The 20,967-nt window shown below is 48.3% G+C and overlaps 8 protein-coding genes across 8 annotated transcripts; 6 read left to right on the forward strand and 2 right to left on the reverse strand.

Moving 5' to 3' along the window:
* Nucleotides 1–250: 250 nt before the first annotated feature.
* N7471_007835 (RidA family protein) lies at nucleotides 251–882 on the forward strand (the record flags this gene model as incomplete). The annotated part of the gene is made up of 4 exons (XM_057280554.1): nucleotides 251–359; nucleotides 421–434; nucleotides 486–656; nucleotides 718–882. The coding sequence occupies 4 exons, from the start codon at nucleotides 251–253 to the stop codon at nucleotides 880–882; spliced, it is 459 nt and encodes a 152-aa protein (XP_057134814.1).
* Nucleotides 883–2,158: 1,276 nt separating this feature from the next.
* N7471_007836 (uncharacterized protein) lies at nucleotides 2,159–2,610 on the forward strand (the record flags this gene model as incomplete). The annotated part of the gene is made up of 3 exons (XM_057280555.1): nucleotides 2,159–2,299; nucleotides 2,353–2,367; nucleotides 2,428–2,610. The coding sequence occupies 3 exons, from the start codon at nucleotides 2,159–2,161 to the stop codon at nucleotides 2,608–2,610; spliced, it is 339 nt and encodes a 112-aa protein (XP_057134815.1).
* Nucleotides 2,611–2,873: 263 nt separating this feature from the next.
* On the reverse strand, nucleotides 2,874–4,194 carry N7471_007837 (uncharacterized protein; the record flags this gene model as incomplete). The annotated part of the gene is made up of 2 exons (XM_057280556.1): nucleotides 2,874–3,740; nucleotides 3,799–4,194. The coding sequence occupies 2 exons, from the start codon at nucleotides 4,192–4,194 to the stop codon at nucleotides 2,874–2,876; spliced, it is 1,263 nt and encodes a 420-aa protein (XP_057134816.1).
* A 2,158-nt stretch (nucleotides 4,195–6,352) lies between these two features.
* On the forward strand, nucleotides 6,353–7,399 carry N7471_007838 (NAD(P)/FAD-dependent oxidoreductase; the record flags this gene model as incomplete). Its single annotated transcript, XM_057280557.1, has 1 exon — nucleotides 6,353–7,399. The coding sequence occupies one exon, from the start codon at nucleotides 6,353–6,355 to the stop codon at nucleotides 7,397–7,399; it is 1,047 nt and encodes a 348-aa protein (XP_057134817.1).
* Nucleotides 7,400–8,402: 1,003 nt separating this feature from the next.
* Nucleotides 8,403–10,306, forward strand: N7471_007839 (putative MFS transporter; the record flags this gene model as incomplete). Its single annotated transcript, XM_057280558.1, has 7 exons — nucleotides 8,403–8,415; nucleotides 8,514–8,694; nucleotides 8,756–8,916; nucleotides 8,997–9,119; nucleotides 9,176–9,532; nucleotides 9,592–9,645; nucleotides 9,705–10,306. The coding sequence occupies 7 exons, from the start codon at nucleotides 8,403–8,405 to the stop codon at nucleotides 10,304–10,306; spliced, it is 1,491 nt and encodes a 496-aa protein (XP_057134818.1).
* Nucleotides 10,307–11,856: 1,550 nt separating this feature from the next.
* On the forward strand, nucleotides 11,857–13,468 carry N7471_007840 (DNA-directed RNA polymerase I subunit RPA49; the record flags this gene model as incomplete). Its single annotated transcript, XM_057280559.1, has 3 exons — nucleotides 11,857–11,995; nucleotides 12,057–12,379; nucleotides 12,437–13,468. The coding sequence occupies 3 exons, from the start codon at nucleotides 11,857–11,859 to the stop codon at nucleotides 13,466–13,468; spliced, it is 1,494 nt and encodes a 497-aa protein (XP_057134819.1).
* Nucleotides 13,469–14,003: 535 nt separating this feature from the next.
* Nucleotides 14,004–16,441, reverse strand: hemA (5-aminolevulinic acid synthase HemA). Its single transcript, XM_057280560.1, has 2 exons — nucleotides 16,020–16,441; nucleotides 14,004–15,966 (listed from the first exon to the last, which is right to left on the reverse strand). Exons 1-2 carry the CDS (start codon nucleotides 16,357–16,359, stop codon nucleotides 14,366–14,368), a joined length of 1,941 nt encoding a protein of 646 aa, XP_057134820.1. The 5' UTR covers nucleotides 16,360–16,441; the 3' UTR covers nucleotides 14,004–14,365.
* A 2,912-nt stretch (nucleotides 16,442–19,353) lies between these two features.
* Nucleotides 19,354–19,922, forward strand: N7471_007842 (uncharacterized protein; the record flags this gene model as incomplete). The annotated part of the gene is made up of 3 exons (XM_057280561.1): nucleotides 19,354–19,374; nucleotides 19,435–19,641; nucleotides 19,770–19,922. 3 exons carry the CDS (start codon nucleotides 19,354–19,356, stop codon nucleotides 19,920–19,922), a joined length of 381 nt encoding a protein of 126 aa, XP_057134821.1.
* Between the last annotated feature and the right edge of the window lie 1,045 nt (nucleotides 19,923–20,967).

The following is a 20,967-nucleotide window of genomic DNA, read 5'->3' on the forward strand; positions in this document are numbered from 1 at the left end:
CTCCGAAGCTAATAGATATCGATCTCTTGCCATTTTGATATCTGTCGTGCCCGTAGTGCATATTGCGGGGGAGCTAAATGGGACCAACCGCCAACCCCCGTGCCGCTATACGAGACCGTGATAGGCCCCCCTCAAAAGGGCCGTTCCCGAACCACGATGTTTTTTTTTTCTACTTATCAGCCGCAACCTAAACTATTAACACTATCTACACTGACCACGCGACCTATTTCACTTTGCTTTTTATCCCAAAATGGCCACGCAGTCCACGTCAGAACAAGCCGACAACCCCCCGGATTATGATAGCATCCAGCCCCGCAGGGCTGCCATTCAATGCATACGGACCCCAGCAGCCCCTGAACGTAAGCCGATCTCATATGAATCTCCGCGGCTTTTACCTGTCACTAATGCGACTTTCCTCAGCACCGAGCGGCTCCGTAAGAGGAATCCTGCCAGTCCTTTTTCACTCATCTAACCACTCATGACAGTCCCAGGCATTCAAAGTCAACGGGACGATCTATGTAGCAGCTCAAGCAGCAAATATGCCTCGTGGGGGGCATCTTGCCGAGTCCATTGCAAGTGCAGAACGGATGATCCGTAATATAGAGGCAATTCTGAAGGCGGCGGGTTCTGGTTTGGACAGGATTGTTAAAACCACGGTAGGATCTAACAATTCTGGCTTTGGGATCCTTTGAAGCTAAATGTAGATCTTTTTCTTAGGTTTATTTTACAGAAAACATGTGGGTCCATTTAATAGATGACTTCGAGGCTCTCTATAAACGGATCCTTCCGTTTGCACCGCCGCGAACTACTGTTTTTGTTCCCAGGATCGGTACTAAAGGTAATAAACAGGAGATACAAATGGAGGTCATAGCAGTGGAATAAAATATGTTTGCTCTTTATTTGTAAATTGTTACATCATTTGGTCTCCCTCTCTGTGCGTGTGTGGTAAATTTACTTGCATAACTACTATCACCCTGCATATCTCCTGACTAACGTGTTAGTGATGCAAACACCAGTCAATATTATGATGCCTAGCCTAGATTACGATGGAACTTACCCTATACATCGAAGTACTTACTAGGTCGGATGCAAATCGCACTTAGTCTAGTAAGGCTCTACAACAACGGGGTGATCTCTACCTTTTTAGGGCTCTCCGTCAATGTCATAGGGATAAACAGCGCAGATCCCTGCATAATCCCCTCACTACTCCACATATGCAGGCATCCGCTGTTCGTGTTATTGTCTCCACATGGTATGGCCAGCTTTGAGCCTGCTTTCGTGTCAGTCGGTGTTTCAAATGTTGCTATTGGATGCAATCAAAGACCCCGGCCATATCCCCCGTCCTAGCGTTCGAGACCGTTGCTTTTTTTTGGCCGATCACTCGTATTAACGGCTACGGCTTTCCCTTTCAACGGCTTGGTCCTGCAACACCGGCAATCATCGGAACAGCTATAGATAACTTCCCCTATCCTGGATTAAAAGCAGACCCTTCTTTTGAATTCTCTAAATAACTTTCTTATATGGAATAATGAGTATTGGATCCTGGAATTATCTGCTCCGTATGAGTATGTATTCTTGGGAGTACCAAATATCTGACTAGGGGTCAGGTTTCAGTCATTCAAAGGGGCTTAAAGGAAACTTACATCACAAGACTCAGCCTAATTTCAATTCCGACAGACCTTGGGAGACTGGGATAAATCAAAATTCGTTAGTCAGAGATAACAGGAAGCAGCTAGAGTGCCATGTAGAGCATGGCCAATGAAACACAAAGTGTGCTGTTCAGAAGAAGCAAAAAGCCTACCCAGTACTGAATTGGGTTTACGAGTTGACGATCCCAAGATACCCGTCCGTCCACTTCAAAATCTGAGGCTCTTTGTGTCTACTAGTGTCTACCGATGCCAATTGTACCAGCATGCCAAGGTAGGCATATACGTAATACATCAAAAGATTGCATTTCTGGTATCCTAAGCTGAAGGATTGCATATTCACATTTCCAACAGAGGGGTAGCAAACATATTTTGAGTCAGTAACTCAAGATATAAGAAGCCCCGGATAGCCGTGCACCTCAGTCGTACTAGTCTAACCCCAATTCCATACCTCGCGAGGAAAGTAATACATCCTTTCAGCTTCAATTCAAGACCATCAAATTCTTTCCAAAATGAAACTGTTCCTTCAAGGCACTGCAATCCTCGCCTTTCTTGTTGCCAATGCATCGGCTGCACAGAGTGGCATTTTTGCGGCAAACGGCGTTGAGCTCGAGGTTTACCAATCTGGCGAGGATATTATCTATGGAGAGCCAGTGAGTCCTTGATCATTTGAACTATCCTATACATGGGAACTGACTTCATACAGCAAAGCTTGAACCAGGTACATTTCCGTCTAACCCCTATTTTGGGGAATGGCAATTTCCTAACACGTTCATTCTAGGCTAGAGATCTTGAGGGCCGAGCCACCAACGCGTGCACCAAATGTGTGGGCCACCATGGAAGCTGTGTTGTAGGAGAGGGGAACTGCTATGCTCCTGATACATGTGCATTCTGTGGAGGTTGTTCTGTCAACCAGGCTCGTTGCCAGAACCCCAAGAAGGAAGGCTGCCAGTGCTACAAATGATTGCTTAAAGGGGGATCAAAGCAGAGTCTTATAGTAGTAAAGGACTCCTACAGTCCTTTTCTTTCCTCCCTTCTCAATAGTTTTCACTTTCCAATACACTTATATTGGATTGCTTCTCGCTTCATGATCTCGTCTACCATGTATCCTCAGTAGTACATTCAAACCGATACAAAAAAGGTTCACCTTGAAAGAAAGCAGTTATCTTATCCAATCTATGTCAAAATATCACTCGACTATGCAAGCCAGATCAAACAATGAAAGATTCACCCAAATATATACTCCCACCACCCCTTCTTCCACGTCCGCCCAAACCGATGATTAACACACGCGTCAGGATGGTTAAACCCTCCCGCCTGACTATGTCTCTGTCCATTCCCCCAAACACTGATTGGCAACACGCACAGTCCACCCATGGATTCATTCTGGACAGCCTCGCCAGCCTGGATGCAGACAGGATCACGGAGTCTATGAAACGGAGCCCACGTTACGCGTTCCTTCAACTCCCCAAGTTCAGGAGATAAAAGATCCCCTATATCCGCATCTGCGTCGACAGATTGTTGAATGAACTGATGTGTCAAAGGAAGTGAAGAGGAAAGTGTGTCAAGAATAGCATCTGTAAAGACATCAGGCCCCGTAACTCCTAATATTGTCTTCTCGTCATACGCCAGACTGGGGAAGAGGCCGGTATGTTCACTATTGTATTTTCTGGTATGTGCTAAGACCCGCACAATGGTTTCACGGAGAAGCGGGCTGAAACGTCGTGGTGCATACATCGTATACTGGATCAGTCCGTAGCTCCTTGTCCAGTGCCAATCGCGCATGAATTGTGGCGAAGCGTATGGCTCGTCGACTTCGATTCCAACAACGAGCGATACATCGGGAGGGGTGTTTTGTGTGTATTCATCCGGTATGGTTGCGAAGAAGGGCTCAAGTGCTGGGCAGGTCTTGATGGTTCGAGCCGGAAAAACATCGATGTCTGCGTAGAAGCCTCCGTAGTACCAGAGAAGGAGGTATCTGAGGAGGTCTGCTCGGAGGACATTGTGGGGGTAGGATTTGTATATGGTCGCGATTTCGGGGATGGCGGATAGCTCGTTGGTCACGAACTCGATGGCCTTTTGATCACTGACTAACTTTGTGGTTTTCAGTTGGAGTCAAGCAAGTTATGTAGGGTCCAGCCAAAGTACATACAGTGTATACCCACTCTTTATTTTTCCCTTGAAACACTATTGAGTCTTCCCCCCTGTGCTTTGCATCTTTCGCAATCTGCCAGATTCTATCTTCGGATATGTTGCTTTCCTGACTTTGTGCCAATACGGCCATTTCAATCTTCTCCAGGGCATTTGCTAGCTGTTTTTCATATTGAACATCCGGATTTCTTCGAAAAGGAGAGCGGTAGATAAATCGTGGCGTGTCCTCTACTTGATGTTCTGGGGGTGGTCGGTCTGCGCGAATATTGTTCTGGGTGGAAGGAGGAGCTGGAAGGTGATAGAAGAGGAACCATATGAAGGTAACAAATAATATACAAGATCCACGACGAGTAGATAAGCATCTAGATGCCTGCATCTTGATTCTTCTAAGGCTCATGGTGGTAGTGGTAGTGAAAAGGGAAACCGCAAAGCAACGGTGGGCTGAAGGCTGATCCGAGTTACTGTCAATTCATGTGAAGGAAATGACATAGAGGAAGCTTAAAGGCTGTATGTTTGAAGTGACAGTCATGGAATATGCAAGAGTGAGAGAGAAAAGAGAAAAAGAGAGAGAAGATGAATCAGAATAGCAAACAAAAGGAAGGCTGCATCAGGCCAAGGATTGGATATACGACCAAAGCCCCTGGGTTTCATGCAACCTTTGACACAATTTCAGGATCAAAGCCTGGATGTTGCCTATTTCCTTTTAAATATCTACAAACCCACTTTGCGGTCTAGTTCTTTGTTTGACAGTGGCCCACTTCGGGTCGATCCTCCAACGCTAGACAAGGTTATCCCTGTTGATATTCAATATTTCAAATTCCGTATTGTAATATTACAGGGGACTACCTCAATTTTTTGGTTGGGTAGAAATATTGTGGAGGGGAAAGATACCACTTCAAGAACCTTGTCGGAGTGTGCTGAGATGGTAGCGGGTGAGACCATAACTAGAAAAGTCGATTTCCATGGGTTCTTGGAGTTGTATTCCAGGATCTTGACTTGGATCTTTGTAACGAGGGTTTCTGATAGATTTTGTCCCTGATTTTTCGGTGTGGCCTCTTCATCTGTCAGATGTGAGTTCGTCGATGTCCATATCAGGGTTGTCGTCGCGAGTGACGGTATCATCGGACCACAGCCATGTTGTCGTAGTATCCGGGGTCTCCTCGTTGTCTTTCTGGTAGGATGAGGCGATCAAACCTGAAGATTAGGAGAAGAAAGCGTTGAAAATGAGAGTTTGAGTGAGGAAATCTAGGCGGTAAAACCCCATTCTAGATGATCCTGGAAATGCCACCCTCATCTACATTTTGTAGTCATTCATTTTGTCTGATTCTGCATAGTTGACGATCGGGTTCTGAAGAAATTGCTTTGTGATTCGTTACACCCGTTGCGCAAGTGAGGCAAGTGGCCAAAGAGGAAGGAGGTTGCTAGTGGTCCAGCAGAGGCTCATAGCCTCTAGGCAATGCAACTTAGGATAATTGGAGATAAATGCCACGTGGCATTCACTAACAAACTGAAAGGACGGACGACACACTTTGGCCGGCTCTCTCCCTGAGCCTTGGAGACGTTGTGTCGTAACCAGCCCGCAGAGTTGTAGCCACCTCTTAAGATGTGCACACTATTCCAGACCAGTAGGAAACGAGTATTGTTCTGTGCAGTGACGAATGTTGGTTGATGGGATGCACGAGATTTGCGAACATCACCTCGCTTATCAAAGACGTAGATAATATATCATTAGAGGTAAAGTATACCCATTCTGTATAGAAGGTAGTTTTTCTGTCGATATATGAAGCAGGCTGAAGCCAGAAACCTGCATTAAAGCGAGTCTGGATAATATTATCTCTAATATCGCGGGCAAGTAGATAGTTAAGTGACCGCATTTGAAGGGAGCTCCCAGTCAGAACTGGAACAATACTGCAATATCAAGATGCAGGGTGTGAGATAGCTGAGCCACGCAGTGTCCTACCCCCTCGGAGACAGCATTCTTTTGTAGGTAGAGTGACTGCTCAACAATATTTGCATTTGTTTTTTTTTTCACATCGGGATGCCTGAGAATTCCTTACCTAGATAGAAACGTGTTAATTCTAACAGACGAAAGGCCAGAGAGAGGGAAGAGTTGATTGTGGGAAGAGAATATCTCTCAGGGCTTGGTGGTCGGCTATCGACTAGAGAACTGCTAGCCCGAACTTCAAGGCATCCACCATCCATTCATGCATGAAGTTTCGATTTCCAGATCAAAGGAATGTCGAATTATTTTACCGAGATTTTGCCCTTCTCATCTGATCCGAGATCACGATACATAACATAGTAAGCCGGTGATATGAAGGGTAAGCCGAGCCAATCAGGGGGTGGTATGGTGCGCCTCAAAACCATGTGCCAAAAGAACCAAAAAGGCCGCCATGGAAGGGGACAGAGTCCTGGAGCCTGGAGGGAGTGAGATTCAGATTGGTAATGTGGACAAATAATGCGTGTCATACTTCAACCTAGTCCTCCAGTCCTCGATTTCCTGCATCTTAGACCATTGGTCTTCCATAATTCGTGAGAGTTATCGCCTAAGCACGATGTCTCAAGATTCTAGCAAGAAGAATCTTGTTATCCTAGGAGGTTCCTATGGGGGCATTTCCACCGCGCACTACCTTCTCAAACATGTCGTCCCTCAGCTGCCCAACAAAGCGAGCTATCAGGTCATCCTCATCAGCACCTCGTCGCAGGCCATATGCCGCCCGGGCTGTCCTCGTGCATTGATCTCAGATGACATGTTCCCCCAGGAGAAGCTCTTCGTCAGTGTACCGAAGCAGTTCGAGCAGTACCCGAACGATACATTCCGTTTCATTCAAGGCACCGCGACGGAACTCGACCAGCACGATCGCCATGTCATTGTGAGCCTTAAAGACGGCGCTACCGAGAAAATTGAATACCATGCGCTTGTCATCGCTACCGGTACATCCACCGCGTCGCCCCTACTAGGACTAAACGGCGACTCTGAGTCTCTGCGCGCTACCTGGAATACCTTCCGCGCAGCTCTGCCCAACGCCAAACACATCGTCATCGCGGGCGGAGGTCCGGCCGGTGTAGAGACGGCCGGTGAGCTAGGCGAGTATCTCAACGGTCGCGCTGGCTGGTTCAGCTCTAAACTGGAGAATCCCAAGGTCCCCATTACCCTTGTGACATCGGGCTCGAAGATCCTCCCCGTCTTGCGACCCGCGATCGCGAAGAAGGCTGAGGACTTGCTCGCACAGGTCGGAGTGACGGTGATCAAGGGCTCACGCGTTGTAACTGTCTCACCACCTGGTGCAGGCACTGAGAGTGCTCTGACGACCAATTCGACGGTGACCTTGGCAGACGGCAAAACTCTCGAAGCTGACCTTTATATCCCGGCTACCGGCGCTGCGCCTAATACCGGCTTTATCCACGAGTCCCTATTGACGGCTAGTGGCGGGATAGAGACTAACGTGTCCACCCTACGTGTGGATAAAGCTGGTCCGCGAGTCTACGCGGTTGGTGATGTGGGATCGCATGCGCGTCCGGCCGTGCACAATATCTTGAATACAGTCCCCACTCTAAGTGCGAATATTAAACGGGATTTGCTCATTGCAGGGGAAGGATGAAACTGCCGTTGGCCTCGATCGTGTGTTCAAGGAGGACACTCGGGAAACTCAGCTTGTGCCAATTGGAAAGAGTAAGGGGGTAGGCGCCGCGATGGGCTGGCAGTTGCCCAGTCTCATTGTGTGGATGATCAAAGGCCGGGACTATTGGCTATGGACCACGGGGGGATTGTGGAGTGGCAATCAGTGGGCCAAGGAGTCATAAAGATTTCCTTTTTCTTGATGTGGAAGGGTTTTGGTTGATATATATATGTTGTAGCTGCTATTTAAGCTAAGATTTAGATACTAATAACGAATAATTTAAAGTCGAAGATCAAAGTCAAAACTTTTTCCTATTTACTATCTTAGCATAAATAGATTAACTGAATCTACCTAATAACAATAACATACTCCAAATAAGCAGAAACCAAGATACACCCCCGCACTTCCAAGGTTCCCAGCCAAGTGGATATCCCATCGGACCGGAGACCCCTATTTACTGAGCACGTGATTGGGCTATTTTGCGGGGAAACAAGGATAATAGAATTCAAAGCACACAGTTCTCCCAATAAGGGCAAAATAAGATTTAAAAGAGGAAAACTACATGTCCATGGATATTCCCGAGGTCCTGCGAATCACAAATACAATATAAGCAATTAAAATGTGCAAAATCAATAATTAAAAACTCGGGTTGCAGATCGGCGCGCTATAGGCCGAGATCGGGCCTCGATCGACCGGGGATATCTCAAGGGATGATTCACCGTTTGTAATTGAAATCCCTTAAGTCGCCAAGATTGTTCTATGACTCTTTCAGCCTTGCTTTCCCTCTCCTTAACTCCGAAAGTTACCCCACGTTTGAGAGCCGGCATATAGCGTAGCACCTCGGTAACCTGCCTGTATCGGCGAGCTGCGCTTCATAGCTTGACCCCCAAAAAGTCAAACTTTTTTTCTCTTCCTTTCCCTCTTCCCCATTATTATTGTCCTTCCAAGTAGGTGCGCAGTATCCTAGCGCAATTTGCATCTCATCATGGGTGTCTCAGGTATGTTCGATCCTAAACATGTACCCCGGATTTCTTTGTTTCGTCCTTTTGCGCACCATTGCCAGCTCATGCTGACCGTTAGTACTATCCTCACGCAGAAGAGGAATCGCCCACTTATACCCAAGATCCCATCGACAAAGGCGAAAGTCAGGCCAGTTCCAACACGGACTTCGATCTGCCTCCTCTCACAACTACCACCGCGCGCAAATTGCAAGCCAAGGTCGATTGGCACATTCTACCCTGTCTGTGCATTTTGTATTTGCTTGCATTTTTGGATCGGTAAGCGTACTATTTTGTTGTGTGACCAGGCGTTGCTTGTATCTGACTCATCGACTTGCAGAGTTAATATTAGCAATGCCGCTATTCTCGGACTTAAGGAGGATTTGAACATCACCAGTGGAACAAAATACAACACCGCGCTCACGATTTTCTTCGTTCCATATATTATCTTTGAGATTCCGTCAAACATTTTGCTCAAGAAGTTGAAGCCTCATGTCTGGCGTAAGTGTTTTGGTCCCTTTGCGCCCCGTGCGATTAAGCGCAATTTTGGGAAGGGCAGCTTGTTAATACTTTGGATTTAGTGTCAGGATGCATGTTCATGTTTGGCTTGGTCTTGCTCTTCCAGGGTCTGGTACAGAACTGGGGTGGACTGATGGCCACTCGGTTCTTTTTGGGTGTCTTTGAGACAGGCATGTTCCCTGGATGTAAGTGCAAATACCAAGCAATAACTCCTGAGACAGGTGTTAATTGTGATCGCCAGGTTTCTATCTGTTGGGCATGTGGTACACACGCTCTGAGGCTCAAAAGCGTTTCAGCTTCTTCTTTAGCTCCACTTCCCTGGCCGGCGCTTTCGGTGGTCTCCTTGCCAGCGGAATCGCGAAGATGGACGGCATGTGCGGCTACAGTGGCTGGCGCTGGGTGTTCATTATTGAGGGCGTTTTGACCAGTGTGGTCGCGATCATCCTGTTCTTTTTCATCGCTGATTTCCCCGAGGATGTTAAGTGGCTGAACGAGGAAGAGCGCACATACATGCGTGCCAAGTTGGCCAAGGATGTCGGTAAGGCTGCTCACAACGTTCACTTGGGCAAGCGCGAGGTTCTGGGTGTGTTCAAGGACTGTAAGTATAGCCCGAATAGTCCCTCTTGCATTCAATTGCAGCGCGCTGACTTTCCCTAGACAAGGTCTTTATCGGAGGCTTTATGTACTTCGGCTTGATTGTCCCAGCTTATGGTAAGTATACCACTTCCTTCTTCCATTACACTCCCGAGTTATCGCTCACTCTCATACAGGATATGCATACTTCGCGCCGTCGATTATTAAGACCTACGGCTATAGTGCGATCAAAACCCAGCTGTACTCCATTCCTCCCTGGGCTGCATCATTCGGCTTCTCAATGGTAGTCGCCTTCTGCTCTGACCGACTGCGACACCGATTCGTATTCACCTTGATTCCAATGGCGGTCGCCCTTGTCGGATTTATCATGCTCTTGACAATCCATAATAGTACTAGTGCGCAATATGGCGCTCTTTTCCTGCTCACCAGTGGCTGTTACAGCGCCATGCCTGTTATTGTATGCTGGTTCTCCATGAATTTGGGTGGCCATCATAGACGCAGCGTGGGAACCGCATGGCAGATTGGCTTCGGCAATATCGGTGGAATCATCGCTACTTATTCTTTTGTCGTAAAAAATGGAGTCACGGATTTCCGAACCGGGTACATCATCTGCCTCTCGTTCATTTGCCTCGCCGCTCTGGCATGCGCGGCCTACATGGCAGCCCTATGGTTTGAGAACAAGAAACGTGACCGCGCCCCTGTTGACCCTGCTACGATCCCCGAGGATGAAGAGGAATATCTCGGCGACTTGGCTCCCACATATCGATACACATACTGAGAAAATCTCCAGATTGCATAGATCCTTTGGTATGACAGACCTTTTCTCATTTTACTTTTGTGGATCTCGTCTTGCGGATTTTGCGAAGCTCCATGAGTGCTGAAGATTTTGGTATATTTCATTAATGAGCATACTGCTGGCTATACCAAAGCAGAAACATTGGCATCAAAAGTCTCACTGGTACTATTTTGGAGCTATATGATACATGATAGCTATTCAATAATAGTAATGGCATTGCTCTTCTCGTGGATGTTGAATTGAACTAACGTCATTACCCTACAATCCCCACTCGTACTTTGTATGTGACATAAATTATTCTCAAATGGTTTGCGAGCCTAACATCTATGGAGTGAAACCCTATCAAATTTCCTAATCTGGCATAGTCATGTGTCGTCACAGATGGAAGCTTGGGGTGTCACGTGTGGGGCCTAAGCGAGGGCGGCTGAGTCAGCCGCACCGTACGTAAATGCGTCTCGGGCCGCCCTCACTTCATCTTTCTTTCTACTATCTCTGTTTCATCCTCGAAATCGTGAGTAGCTTTCCCAAAGCTTGAGATCTTCTCGAGAGCAATGCACTAACCAGTCAACAGTTTGAAGATGAGAGCTAAGTGGAGAAAGAAGCGCACTCGCCGTCTCAAGCGCAAGCGCAGAAAGATGCGTGCCAGATCGTAAGTCACTCTCCATTGTGCGCCGATGGTCTTGCGAAAGGCCATTGAGCTTCTCAATCGACGAACCGAAATGCTAATTCACAATCCAGCAAATAAACTACTCGCCCCCTCCATCTCAGCTCTCCTTGCCGGAGCTCATGTTTAAACGCTGAACACGACAATTGACGACGCGACGTTGCGACTTTCGTTTCTTCGTGACACGCCCCTCATTCCAACGAGTTACCTGCACGGACAAGATTTCCGACCTATCTTCAGAAGAAATCGCAGATCGAATTGACGGAATCCGCTGTTACAACAACAGTCTACCCACATTCCAACACCTCGGATTCATTTACGTCTACGATCTGATGTCATGCATGGTTATTACTCGGAGGGGCTCCTGTGTTTAGGTGGATGTTGGAGGGCCGGTGCAACCCATCGGTCTTTGAGCACGGCATTGGGATGACTGGTCAATTCTCATTATCTTTACGGCCTTTCTTCGGGCTGGTCAAAAGTTGTGGAGAGGTTTCTTCCGGGAGTTTATCAAAAATCCATGGAATAACTCGGAGGTCTTGGTTTAGCTACTGCAGATGAATCGATGACTTGATGAGTGCAACATTTTTTTCTTCATTGTAAATGTAACCCTGTAACCTGGAGCACAACTACCACTTCAGTGGCTGTCTTCAAATGTTCGTAGCTCTGTATATCGCCATCGAGATCACCTTGACGCTTCATGTACCTTCATGTACGTCAATATTGCTTTGTGCGGAAAGCCGTGGTCTCACCGCCTGCCTGGTCTCCGCTCGTAAAATTTTCTGCCAGACAAGTCCAGACATTTTATTTCACCGCGGTAAAGCCGATTCTCGAGAGCTACGATCTTTTGTTTCTCGTTTTTAACGCCATAATGCCGTCCAATAAAACAGATCAGAAGCGCAAACGCTCATCGGACAATGACCGTCCAAGCAAAAAGCCTGCGCTGCACCAGCTGCCCGCACTGGCCGCCAGCGTTGTTGAAGATAAGAGCGAGCTGGCACCGGTAATTGGTGAGTTGAAGGCTTTTTATCCAAACTGTGAACAAGATCTAATTGAATTCTTGGGTTATAGCCGACACACCCGGTCTCCAAAGCTCGAAATCCCTCCGCTGGAACCCATATATCAAAAGCCGCGCCAATGTCTCCAAGTCTGCGGCATCGACTCGGAACCCGGGCATCGTCTCTTCAGAGATGCTCCTCCAGTCCTCGGACCACGCTAAGCTGGACTTCGTCGGCCGTGAAGGCACAGGAGACGATACCGACTCGCAAGTGAAGCACTACGTCGCAGTCATCGACCCAGAGCACAAGACATGGAAGGTCGTGGAGGTGCGGCGAGCGACACTGCGAGGAGCAGTGAGAAGCCGCAAGTCCGGTGAAGACTCAGACGAAGAGATGGTATGTCTTCCGATCCGCAATTCCATACGTCGGCATTCAACTAACAAACATCACCAGAACACCATGCGCGCCCAACGCACAGCCCTAACCAACACCTTCGGAACCAAACAATCCCGCAAGGCCGTGCAATCCATGGCCGAGAACGCCCAGCTCTCCAACGCGCCCGCCGGCGCCGTCCCCCAAGCCGGCGCAGCGCTCATCTCCTCGCTCCCCGCAAACACAGCCTCCGGCCTCGCCAAGACCCTCGCCATGCAAGCCGAAGTGCAAGCGGCGAAGCCCCTCCCGACCCCGAACCTCGCCGTCTCGCACCCGTCCGACGTCTACACAATCGAGACCCTTGTCCCAGGTAGCCACGCAACCCTCAGCGCACTAAACGGCGTGGACGAGTGGAAGTCGCAAGTGGAAGCCGGTCTGGGCGTGACAACCGTCTCGCGCTACGTATCAAACCGCGTCGGCGCCGTCGTCAACTCCGACAACACAACCCACCTCCAAGTCCTTCGCTTCATCCAGCTGCTGATCGAATTCGGCCGCTCACTGAAAAACGCAGGCGCAAACGCCAAGGGCGGCGGCCCAGGCAGCAAACGTCTCCCACCCCGCGAAGACCTCCGTCGCATCCTCTCAAACACCACCGGCTCCGCTGTCACGAAGCCCAAGCCCGGCGCCGCACCCGAGCCCGCTGCCACAGATCTGCTCCCGGAGTCTGTTATCGATGCTGTTCGTCGTCGATTCGCGCCCAGCGGCGGATACGTCTCAAAGAACGACTTCACCCTCCTGCACACGACCATCTGTGCGCTCTCGCTGCATATCCCGCCCCAGCCGGCGCGCGACGGTGGATCGAGCTCGCTTGGTGGTAATGCGTCCAATGAGCTTGCGACGGATCCTTCTGATCTCCGTGATGATCTGCGTCTTGATCCGAATACTATTCACCAGTACTTCCGTGAGCTTGGTTGTCGTATTGATAAGCCGCGTGAGACGGAGTTCGCCAAGTGGAATATTAAGGGTGGACGTGCAGAGGCGCATGCGCGTCGTGTTGCTCGCTTGCGTGTGCCTGTTGAGTTCCCGAAGGTTAGCCGTGGTGGTCGGAAGTAGGGTTGATTTCGGGTTTGGGGGTCTTGAGTTGTTAGGCTTCCTTGGGATATATGGCGCTTTGTGTGTTTCAAAAATGTTACTTTTATCTGTTTCTATATCAATGAGACATTGTTACATAGCCAAAGGTATTTACTTGGTCGTTTCTTTCTTTGATTTTGATTTTGTGTAAACTAGCCTCTCTGTCTGATGGTTACATAGGATTTATACGAATTGCTAGCAAAGGTAAGTCACTATTGGCATATATCGATCATACTATAGCAGGAGCTAAATTGATTCACCCAGTTTCTCAACCAGTTTTTATCTAGTTTTCATCATAGCTGCAATTACCATTGGTATGCCATTTGGAATAACCATTTGAAATAGCTTCTTTGCAACTACATATGTAGAGTGGAGGTTGTGCAGATCGAAAGCAGGATGTATATATCCATGCCCTAAATATAAACGAAAAAGGTCTTATCAATGGCAGACCATTTCTTACTGATAAACACCTACAATACTGCCAAAGCCGAAGCCTAAATGAAATACAAGAACAAAATACCACTTCAACTCTGTTCATTCCAACCCGGTCCACTTGAGCCCAATAAATGACACCCAGTCGATGTAAATACAAGTAGTATATCCGACAATAGTCTTGGTCATGCCAACCAAATCAATGGCATACATCAACAGACAAAAGCGCAATTCACGGCCAATGCAAGCCGGAAGATGACTACATCATTTAAACAAAAGCAGACAGGAGATATGACACGAATATGTGGGATGGTATGATTGAAGACGGATGCATATGTTAAGGTATGTCCGCACGACACAATATTATAGTAAATGAATGGACGGGAATAATGCGACTAGAATTACCCCAAAAACCGAGAAGCGTATAAAAGACGGGGCTCGTCTGCTCTAGGCGACCACACCAACGGGGGTGGAGTTCATTCCCGAGTAAGCCTTCTCGGTCAGAGGGGTAGCAGCCTTCATAAGTGGCACGGTGGCCTGGGCAGCCACGTCGTTGAACTCACGAGCAACAGCGCCCTCGAGGGTCTCGCCGGCCTGAAGTCCCAGCTGGGCGTCCTCCCAGATGGGCAGGTTGGCGGCCTCGGCGCCTTCAACGCCAACGCCAACGAAACCGCCTTGGCTCTTCCAATCGCTGGTGCGCTTGAGGCCTAGGTCGTTCCAAACGGTCTGCACGGCCTGCACGAGGTGCTCGCGCAGGGGCTTCACGTGGCCTGGGGTTGGGGTGATGCGCAGACGCTCCTCGCCGCGGGGAACGGTGGGGTAGTTGATGGCCTGCACGTAGATGCCGTGTTCCTCGAGAAGTTTGTCGGAAGCCTGCTTGGCCAGCTCGGCATCACCGACCAGGAGGGGGACGATGTGTGAGGGGTTGGGGATGACGGGAATATCCAAATCACTGAGGGCGGTCTTGACTGCACGGGTGTGGAGTTGTTGGAGGATTCGGTCCCGGGGTTGCTGGGACTGGTACTGGATGGCGGCATCGGCACCAGCCATGGTTGCTGGTGGGAGTGAAGTCGTGAAGATGAAGCCGGGGGCAAGGGAGCGGATGGTGTCCACCATGGCTGCCGAGCCTGCGATATATCCACCGACACAGCCGTAGGCCTTGCCCAAGGTACCGGTGATAATGTCAATTCGGTCCTGGACTGTGCCCTTGGTGCTTTGAGGGGAAGCTGTATCTTGCGATGCGTACGCATCATAATCAAGATGCTCAGCAACTCCAGCTCCGTGTGGGCCGTACATTCCTACGGCATGGACCTCATCCAAGAAAGTAATGGCACCGTATTTGTCGGAGAGATCACAAATCTTTTCAATGGGCGCAATTGATCCGCACATACTGTAGACAGATTCAAAGGCAATAATCTTGGGGGTACCAAGTGGCAATGAGGCCAATTTGGCTTCAAGGTCTTCCATATCATTGTGCTTGAAGACCATCTTCTTCGCGCCAGAGTGGCGAATACCCTGAATCATCGAGGCATGGTTGAGGCTGTCCGAGAGGATGACACAATCGGGCATCTTACTGCCCAGTGTTGCGAGGGTCGCATCGTTAGCCACGTAGCAGGAGCTGAAGACCAATGCGGCCTCCTTGCCATGCAATTTGGCAAGAGTATCCTCCAGGGCGACAGCATGCTGGTTATGACCCGAGATATTTCGAGTACCACCTGCACCGGCTCCGTAGGTGTCCAAAGTCTTGTGCATGGAGTCCAAGACCTGGGGGTTACGACCCATGCCGAGGTAGTCATTTGAGCACCAGACAGTCACACGCTCCTCAGCAGAGGCAGTGTGGGCCCGAGGGAACTCCTTGGCGAGACGGTTGATGTTGTTGAAGTAGCGGTAGGACTTGTCCTTGTGCTTCTTCTCCAATTCCACGTTATAGAAACCATCGTAGTTGAACTTTTCGTTGGTTGGGGCTTCCGGGCGGGGACCGCGGACTGCGGTGCCGGCGCCAGCGGCGGTAGGGGACGAGCGGAGCGGATTGGCCAAGTTAGGGTTTCCTGTAGTCAGATTAGGAACAGCTCAAATTCCAAGCCTCACGAACTCAATTTACCTCGCTCGTTCTTCTCGTATCCTCCAGAGGCGAGACTGGCGGGGTGACCACCGGTGGTGTGCAACGCCCGCTTGCCAGTCGGAACCCGCAGAGGCTGGATTCCAGCGACTCCGGCGGCGCGCGAGGTGAAGCGCTTGGTGCCACTAAGACGGGCACTCTGCACAGCCAGAGCCTTGCTCATGACTGGGCAGCGGCGACCCAGAACTTGCAGGTTGGACATGGTTCCACCTCCGGGGCTGGTGCTGGGACGAGTAGCGGTTGACAGAGTGCGGAGGGTGGTGGGGGATGTGCGCTTGAGGAAAGGGCACATAGAGCGAGACTGTTGCAAAAGAGCCTCCATAGTTGAATTGAGCCAAAGGTAGACGGAAAAAAGAAACCAAGAACAGAAATCCCCTTGAATTCAGGAGATTGTATGAGTTAACATATCAAAATCCGGCGGAATCAGAAGGAAAATCGATTGGGGGCTGCTGACTGATCTGGCCGGCTTACATACAAAGCCCTCTGATTGGCTCCTGGGCAAATCCCGAGGTAACCACGGATGTTCCTTCCCGATGTGCCTCACTACCGGGCTTTGCCACTTGCGGGAGGACGGCATGTTGAGTTACAGTCAAACCCCGTTATCGTCCTCTCTATGATCTATGTAGTATCTAGGTAGTACCTAGGTAGGTAAAAATATACGATTATATAATGCAAAATGACACACACAACCCTAAATGCCGGGCAGATCCCTCGCCACTTTAGACGCCGTTTGCTCTCCAATCCTTCGATTTTTACGGGGTTTGACTATATTATCGTAAATTATATTAGTCTACCTCGGTAGTCGAAAGACGTGTGAGCCTGTCAACAATCTAATAAGCAACCCACCAATATACGATCAAAATTAGAATACGCTGCAAGCGGAAGTGCGTATTTATGGGGCCATTCAAGCTGCGATATTATCCATATTGGGTTCAACATCTCGTCTAGACTTGCTGTCAATTAATATTGTTTCCCAATAAACTAAAAAAGGATCTAGTTACAGTAGGTGCTTTTATACTTGTGGACGTTAGCACTACAATTTGTGGTAGATCCTTTCCTATAACAGAATCAACACTCCACTCGTCGATGTGGACCTACAATATCAATCTTATAGTTGAGGGCAATTTTTCTGCATTTTCGCTAGGCTCGCTAGAGTTCTCATGTTGCTAGCTTGCAGCAAGGCGACAGTACTTTCCCAATATAAGAGGTGGGTTGGTCAAAATCTCCCATCTTATACAAATGTAGAATCGCCTCTATAGGTACTGCTTGAATTTTGATTTTGGATATTTGGGTTAAATTAAGCTAACAATTGCTCTTGGTGTAGGAATTCCTAGATGAATTGCAATTTTAACACCTATCATTATCTCTCGCTCAATTCTCTTTTTGGGAACCACCGACGAGGCAAAGATCTTGACTCCTGGTACCAAATTCTTTCCATCAGATCCACAGTACGGTTCATCTTCGGGGGCGCGACATCCGAATCGGTTTCTAACCGGTGGAATTTGTCCGTTCCATCTCCAGGTTCTATGTCCGCCAGCATGATAAGTCTACTTGCTGGGTCATCCGGATGTGAATTCGTTGTGTATCGTAGTGGGGTTGGTCTTGTGAGTAGAATCGGTTTCAGAAAGACTAATTTACCTGGGACACCGTGTCCAATCGGTTTCATTTGAAATTTGACTCCGAGTAGACTGTGTCTCTTCTGGGGAGTCCTCGAAATTTGTTTCTTTGACTTTCCAAGTTCGCAGGGTTTGCAGGTGAATTCTTCCTTTTCGACCACGTCATGCGGATCGACAAAAACTGCATTTTGTCATGGTAGCCTTGATTTTCGATTTTCCAGCATGTCCAAGACGTCGGTGAATTTCGTTAGCCGAGATCGCTCGAGTCACAGAGCCGTCAATGCTTTCTCGGGTTCGCTCTTGATGTCAGTTTCATCACTTTCGGAGAAGTCGTTGTCTGATTCGTCACTTAGGTGGAAAAATGATTCCGGAAGGTCGAAGGACATGTGTACGACTGGATCATCGACATTGGGCGTAACTTCAGTGAAAATGAATTGTAATATCATGCAAGAAACTATCATGCTTTAAAGTATCAAGCATTTTTCCCACGCGGTGACTTTTCTTTGATCGAGATATTCATTCTATTTAGGATCACTTATCAACGTCTGTAAATGTTGTTACCAATAATGGTGACAGATGGACAGTACAATATAGGTTACTAGCATAAAATGGCATTGCAAGAGCAAATATACTTTCAAAGTTCATACAAGGAAATTGAGATCACCAAATATATATCTATGGGAAAAGCTGACCATTGGGCTATCGGGAGATGTTAAAGGCAGGGAACATAAGAAGAAAATGCAAGAGTTCAATGAGAAATAATAATAATGAATCGTTGAGGTAAGGATACGTCAAAGCTAAGTGAGAAGGTTAAAAAGGAAGAGAGGAGAGAATAGAAAGGAAAGAGATGCACATCCGATTGTCTGGTTTCTCAGACCTGCGTTTGCTCCTCTTTCTTCTTTCATTCACTTCTCTTTCCTTTGCCGTTGCTGTTGCCTTGTTTGCCGGGGTATATAAAACCCATGAACTTCTTAGAAGATGATACACATCTTCTTCTTCTTCTTCATCATCATCTGGCAACGCCTAAAGAGACCTGAGCTATCAATTTTTATATAACCCGTTGAAAGGACAGCCACAGCGACAAAGAGGCCAAGGACGATGTGGTCAGAAGTAAGGTGACAACTAGGTAAGAAAGGAATATCTCACTCTCAAATGGAAGGTGGCAAGGATCTTTTCACACACTCGCACCTTCTATCGGCTTCATCAATGAGTTCATGACATGGATATTCCCTTCACTCTTCTCTCACTTCTACCTCAGTCATCTATCCCTATCACTTTATTTCACTGAAGTCCCCATTGTCACAGGCAGGACAGAACTAACCTTTATCAAGGTGCAGGCAAACCAAATATATAGGGACACCATTGACATGGCTGATATTGTCTGCGGGGCGCCATATGCTATCGGAACGTCAAAGATCTACGATTCAACAGTCTGACAACATTAAGACAGCCATGGAGTTTTCCCTGGCAAATGCCAAGGGGGGATGCATCGTCCCCAAAAACCACGCTCAACCATGAAATGACAATAGGGAAATACGCCGCCCTGATCCGGTCTATATACTTATGATCAACCCCGAGCTTCGAACCCCGAGCTGCAGCGGGCAGAGATTGGAAGGTCCATGGCTGTTTTAAGAAAAGCGTACAGACAGGGGGATTGGACCCAACAGATACCAGGCTACACTTGAGCCCAAATTGCCAAAATGATCGAAACGTATACTGAAGTACGTCCTACCTGTCAACGGCAATTGCTGATCTTGTGGAACATATCTGACTGATTACAGGAAAATGGGAGCATAGATATCTTCCTCGAATGGGGAATTGAGCTCTACCATCTAGTCATGCAGATAGAGTTCTCAGCAGTGCGGAAAAATCTTCGTTACAGCGCCGCTCTGATCTACTGCACCCATGACCAACACCAAGCATTCAACCCAGAGGTTCAGTGGGGAGAGATTGGCCGGTCGTTGATGATGCGAAAAACATTATACGAGGTGATTGAACTGTCCCCTTTCTACACTTCTATATACACCATCACTCCTATTCCTTCTTTCTTTATTACTGAAGAGATCAATATCCCTCAATCACTGGGACTCTGCTTACATTCTTTTAACTAACCTAGCCTCTATCCGCTCTGCAGCCTCGCAAATCTCATAAGAAGATACTCATCTCATCAGCAGCAGCCGAAGTGTTAGATGCAGGGGGCGTGAATACACCTTTAAAATACCTGGAGTGGAACTCTTCGGTTGGTGGCAAGTCATATCAGAGGATGTAAACAGAACGCCTCGACAACAAGATTCATAGGAGAGCATGCATCCAGCACTCCCGAAATCGTGTCCGGAAACCAGACACTGCAGAGTGCGTGACTGGGTAAGCCAGCCTTCCACTTTCAAATTCTCATCTCATCCCCACTGACCCATCTACCTATACCACGACAAGGACCCCCCATCCAAGTAAGGTCCCGCACAAAGACACAGCCAACCACAACTCCATCCGGAAGAAAAAGAAGGACTCCGCAGTTCGTGAGCTAGAGTAGATCCAATGGCCACACATCAGTATTGACCCTTCCATGTCCCGCAGGACGAACAGGCGAAGCTGAGCGCCATCGGCCACTCCATTCTTGCCCAATACCTTTGTCGTCGAGCGGAGTATGGGAAGACAAGACAAGAGAACGCATTTCCGATTCCCCGATTAGTTCAGCGATACGTGAAAGAGCCTTGCGAGAAGACCCCGACTATGTCTTCTCGTACTGGCCCCGGTACCAAGTCGACAGAACACTGTGGATTATGCACGGATAAAGTTCTCGATCCACCACCACCAGTTCCGAGATTATACCGAGTTACGACCGAGGCCGGCTTGGTATATATATAGGATTTTGGAGTATATAGGACTTTGGAAGTGTCACAGGTGCAAAGAAGATAATCTGCCAGTGACAGAGAAGGCCCAGCACCTTGACACGTGCCATTTACACACTTGCATGTGGCCTGCCATACGAGCAAAATTCCTGACGATGAGTTCGAAAACCACAAAAGGACATGCCAGTATCGCTATTGCTCTCGAGACGCCGGATTCCCGTGGAGATGAGACATGACAGGAAATGAAATGACGAGTATTCTTGACTTGGTTTTTCAGTACTAGTAATTCTATTGTAAGCGCCGTGCATGGTGTGGTTTGAGAAAGTAGATTGACTCGGAGGTGGAGGCTATAGTAGTTGATGTTTGAGGGACGAGAGGAAAGGGACATCGTGCAAGACCACCATATATACGTAACTTCCTTATCTCTGGTACATATGTATGAGCTCTAAGGGATTGATAGACAAG

This window comes from Penicillium samsonianum (assembly GCF_028829775.1).
Source record: "Penicillium samsonianum strain IBT 33392 chromosome Unknown utg000004l_segment0_segment0, whole genome shotgun sequence".
In the NCBI taxonomy this organism is placed as follows: Eukaryota; Fungi; Ascomycota; class Eurotiomycetes; order Eurotiales; family Aspergillaceae; genus Penicillium; species Penicillium samsonianum.

What these genes read in the sequence shown, in the direction of transcription:
- hemA (XM_057280560.1), bottom strand. Translation starts at nt 16,359, where the DNA reads ATGGAGGCTCTTTTGCAACAGTCTCGCTCTATGTGCCCTTTCCTCAAG. An exon ending in ATACGAGAAGAACGAGCGAG is followed by an intron (nt 15,967 to 16,019) that starts GTAAATTGAGTT and finishes ATCTGACTACAG; the next exon opens with GAAACCCTAACTTGGCCAAT.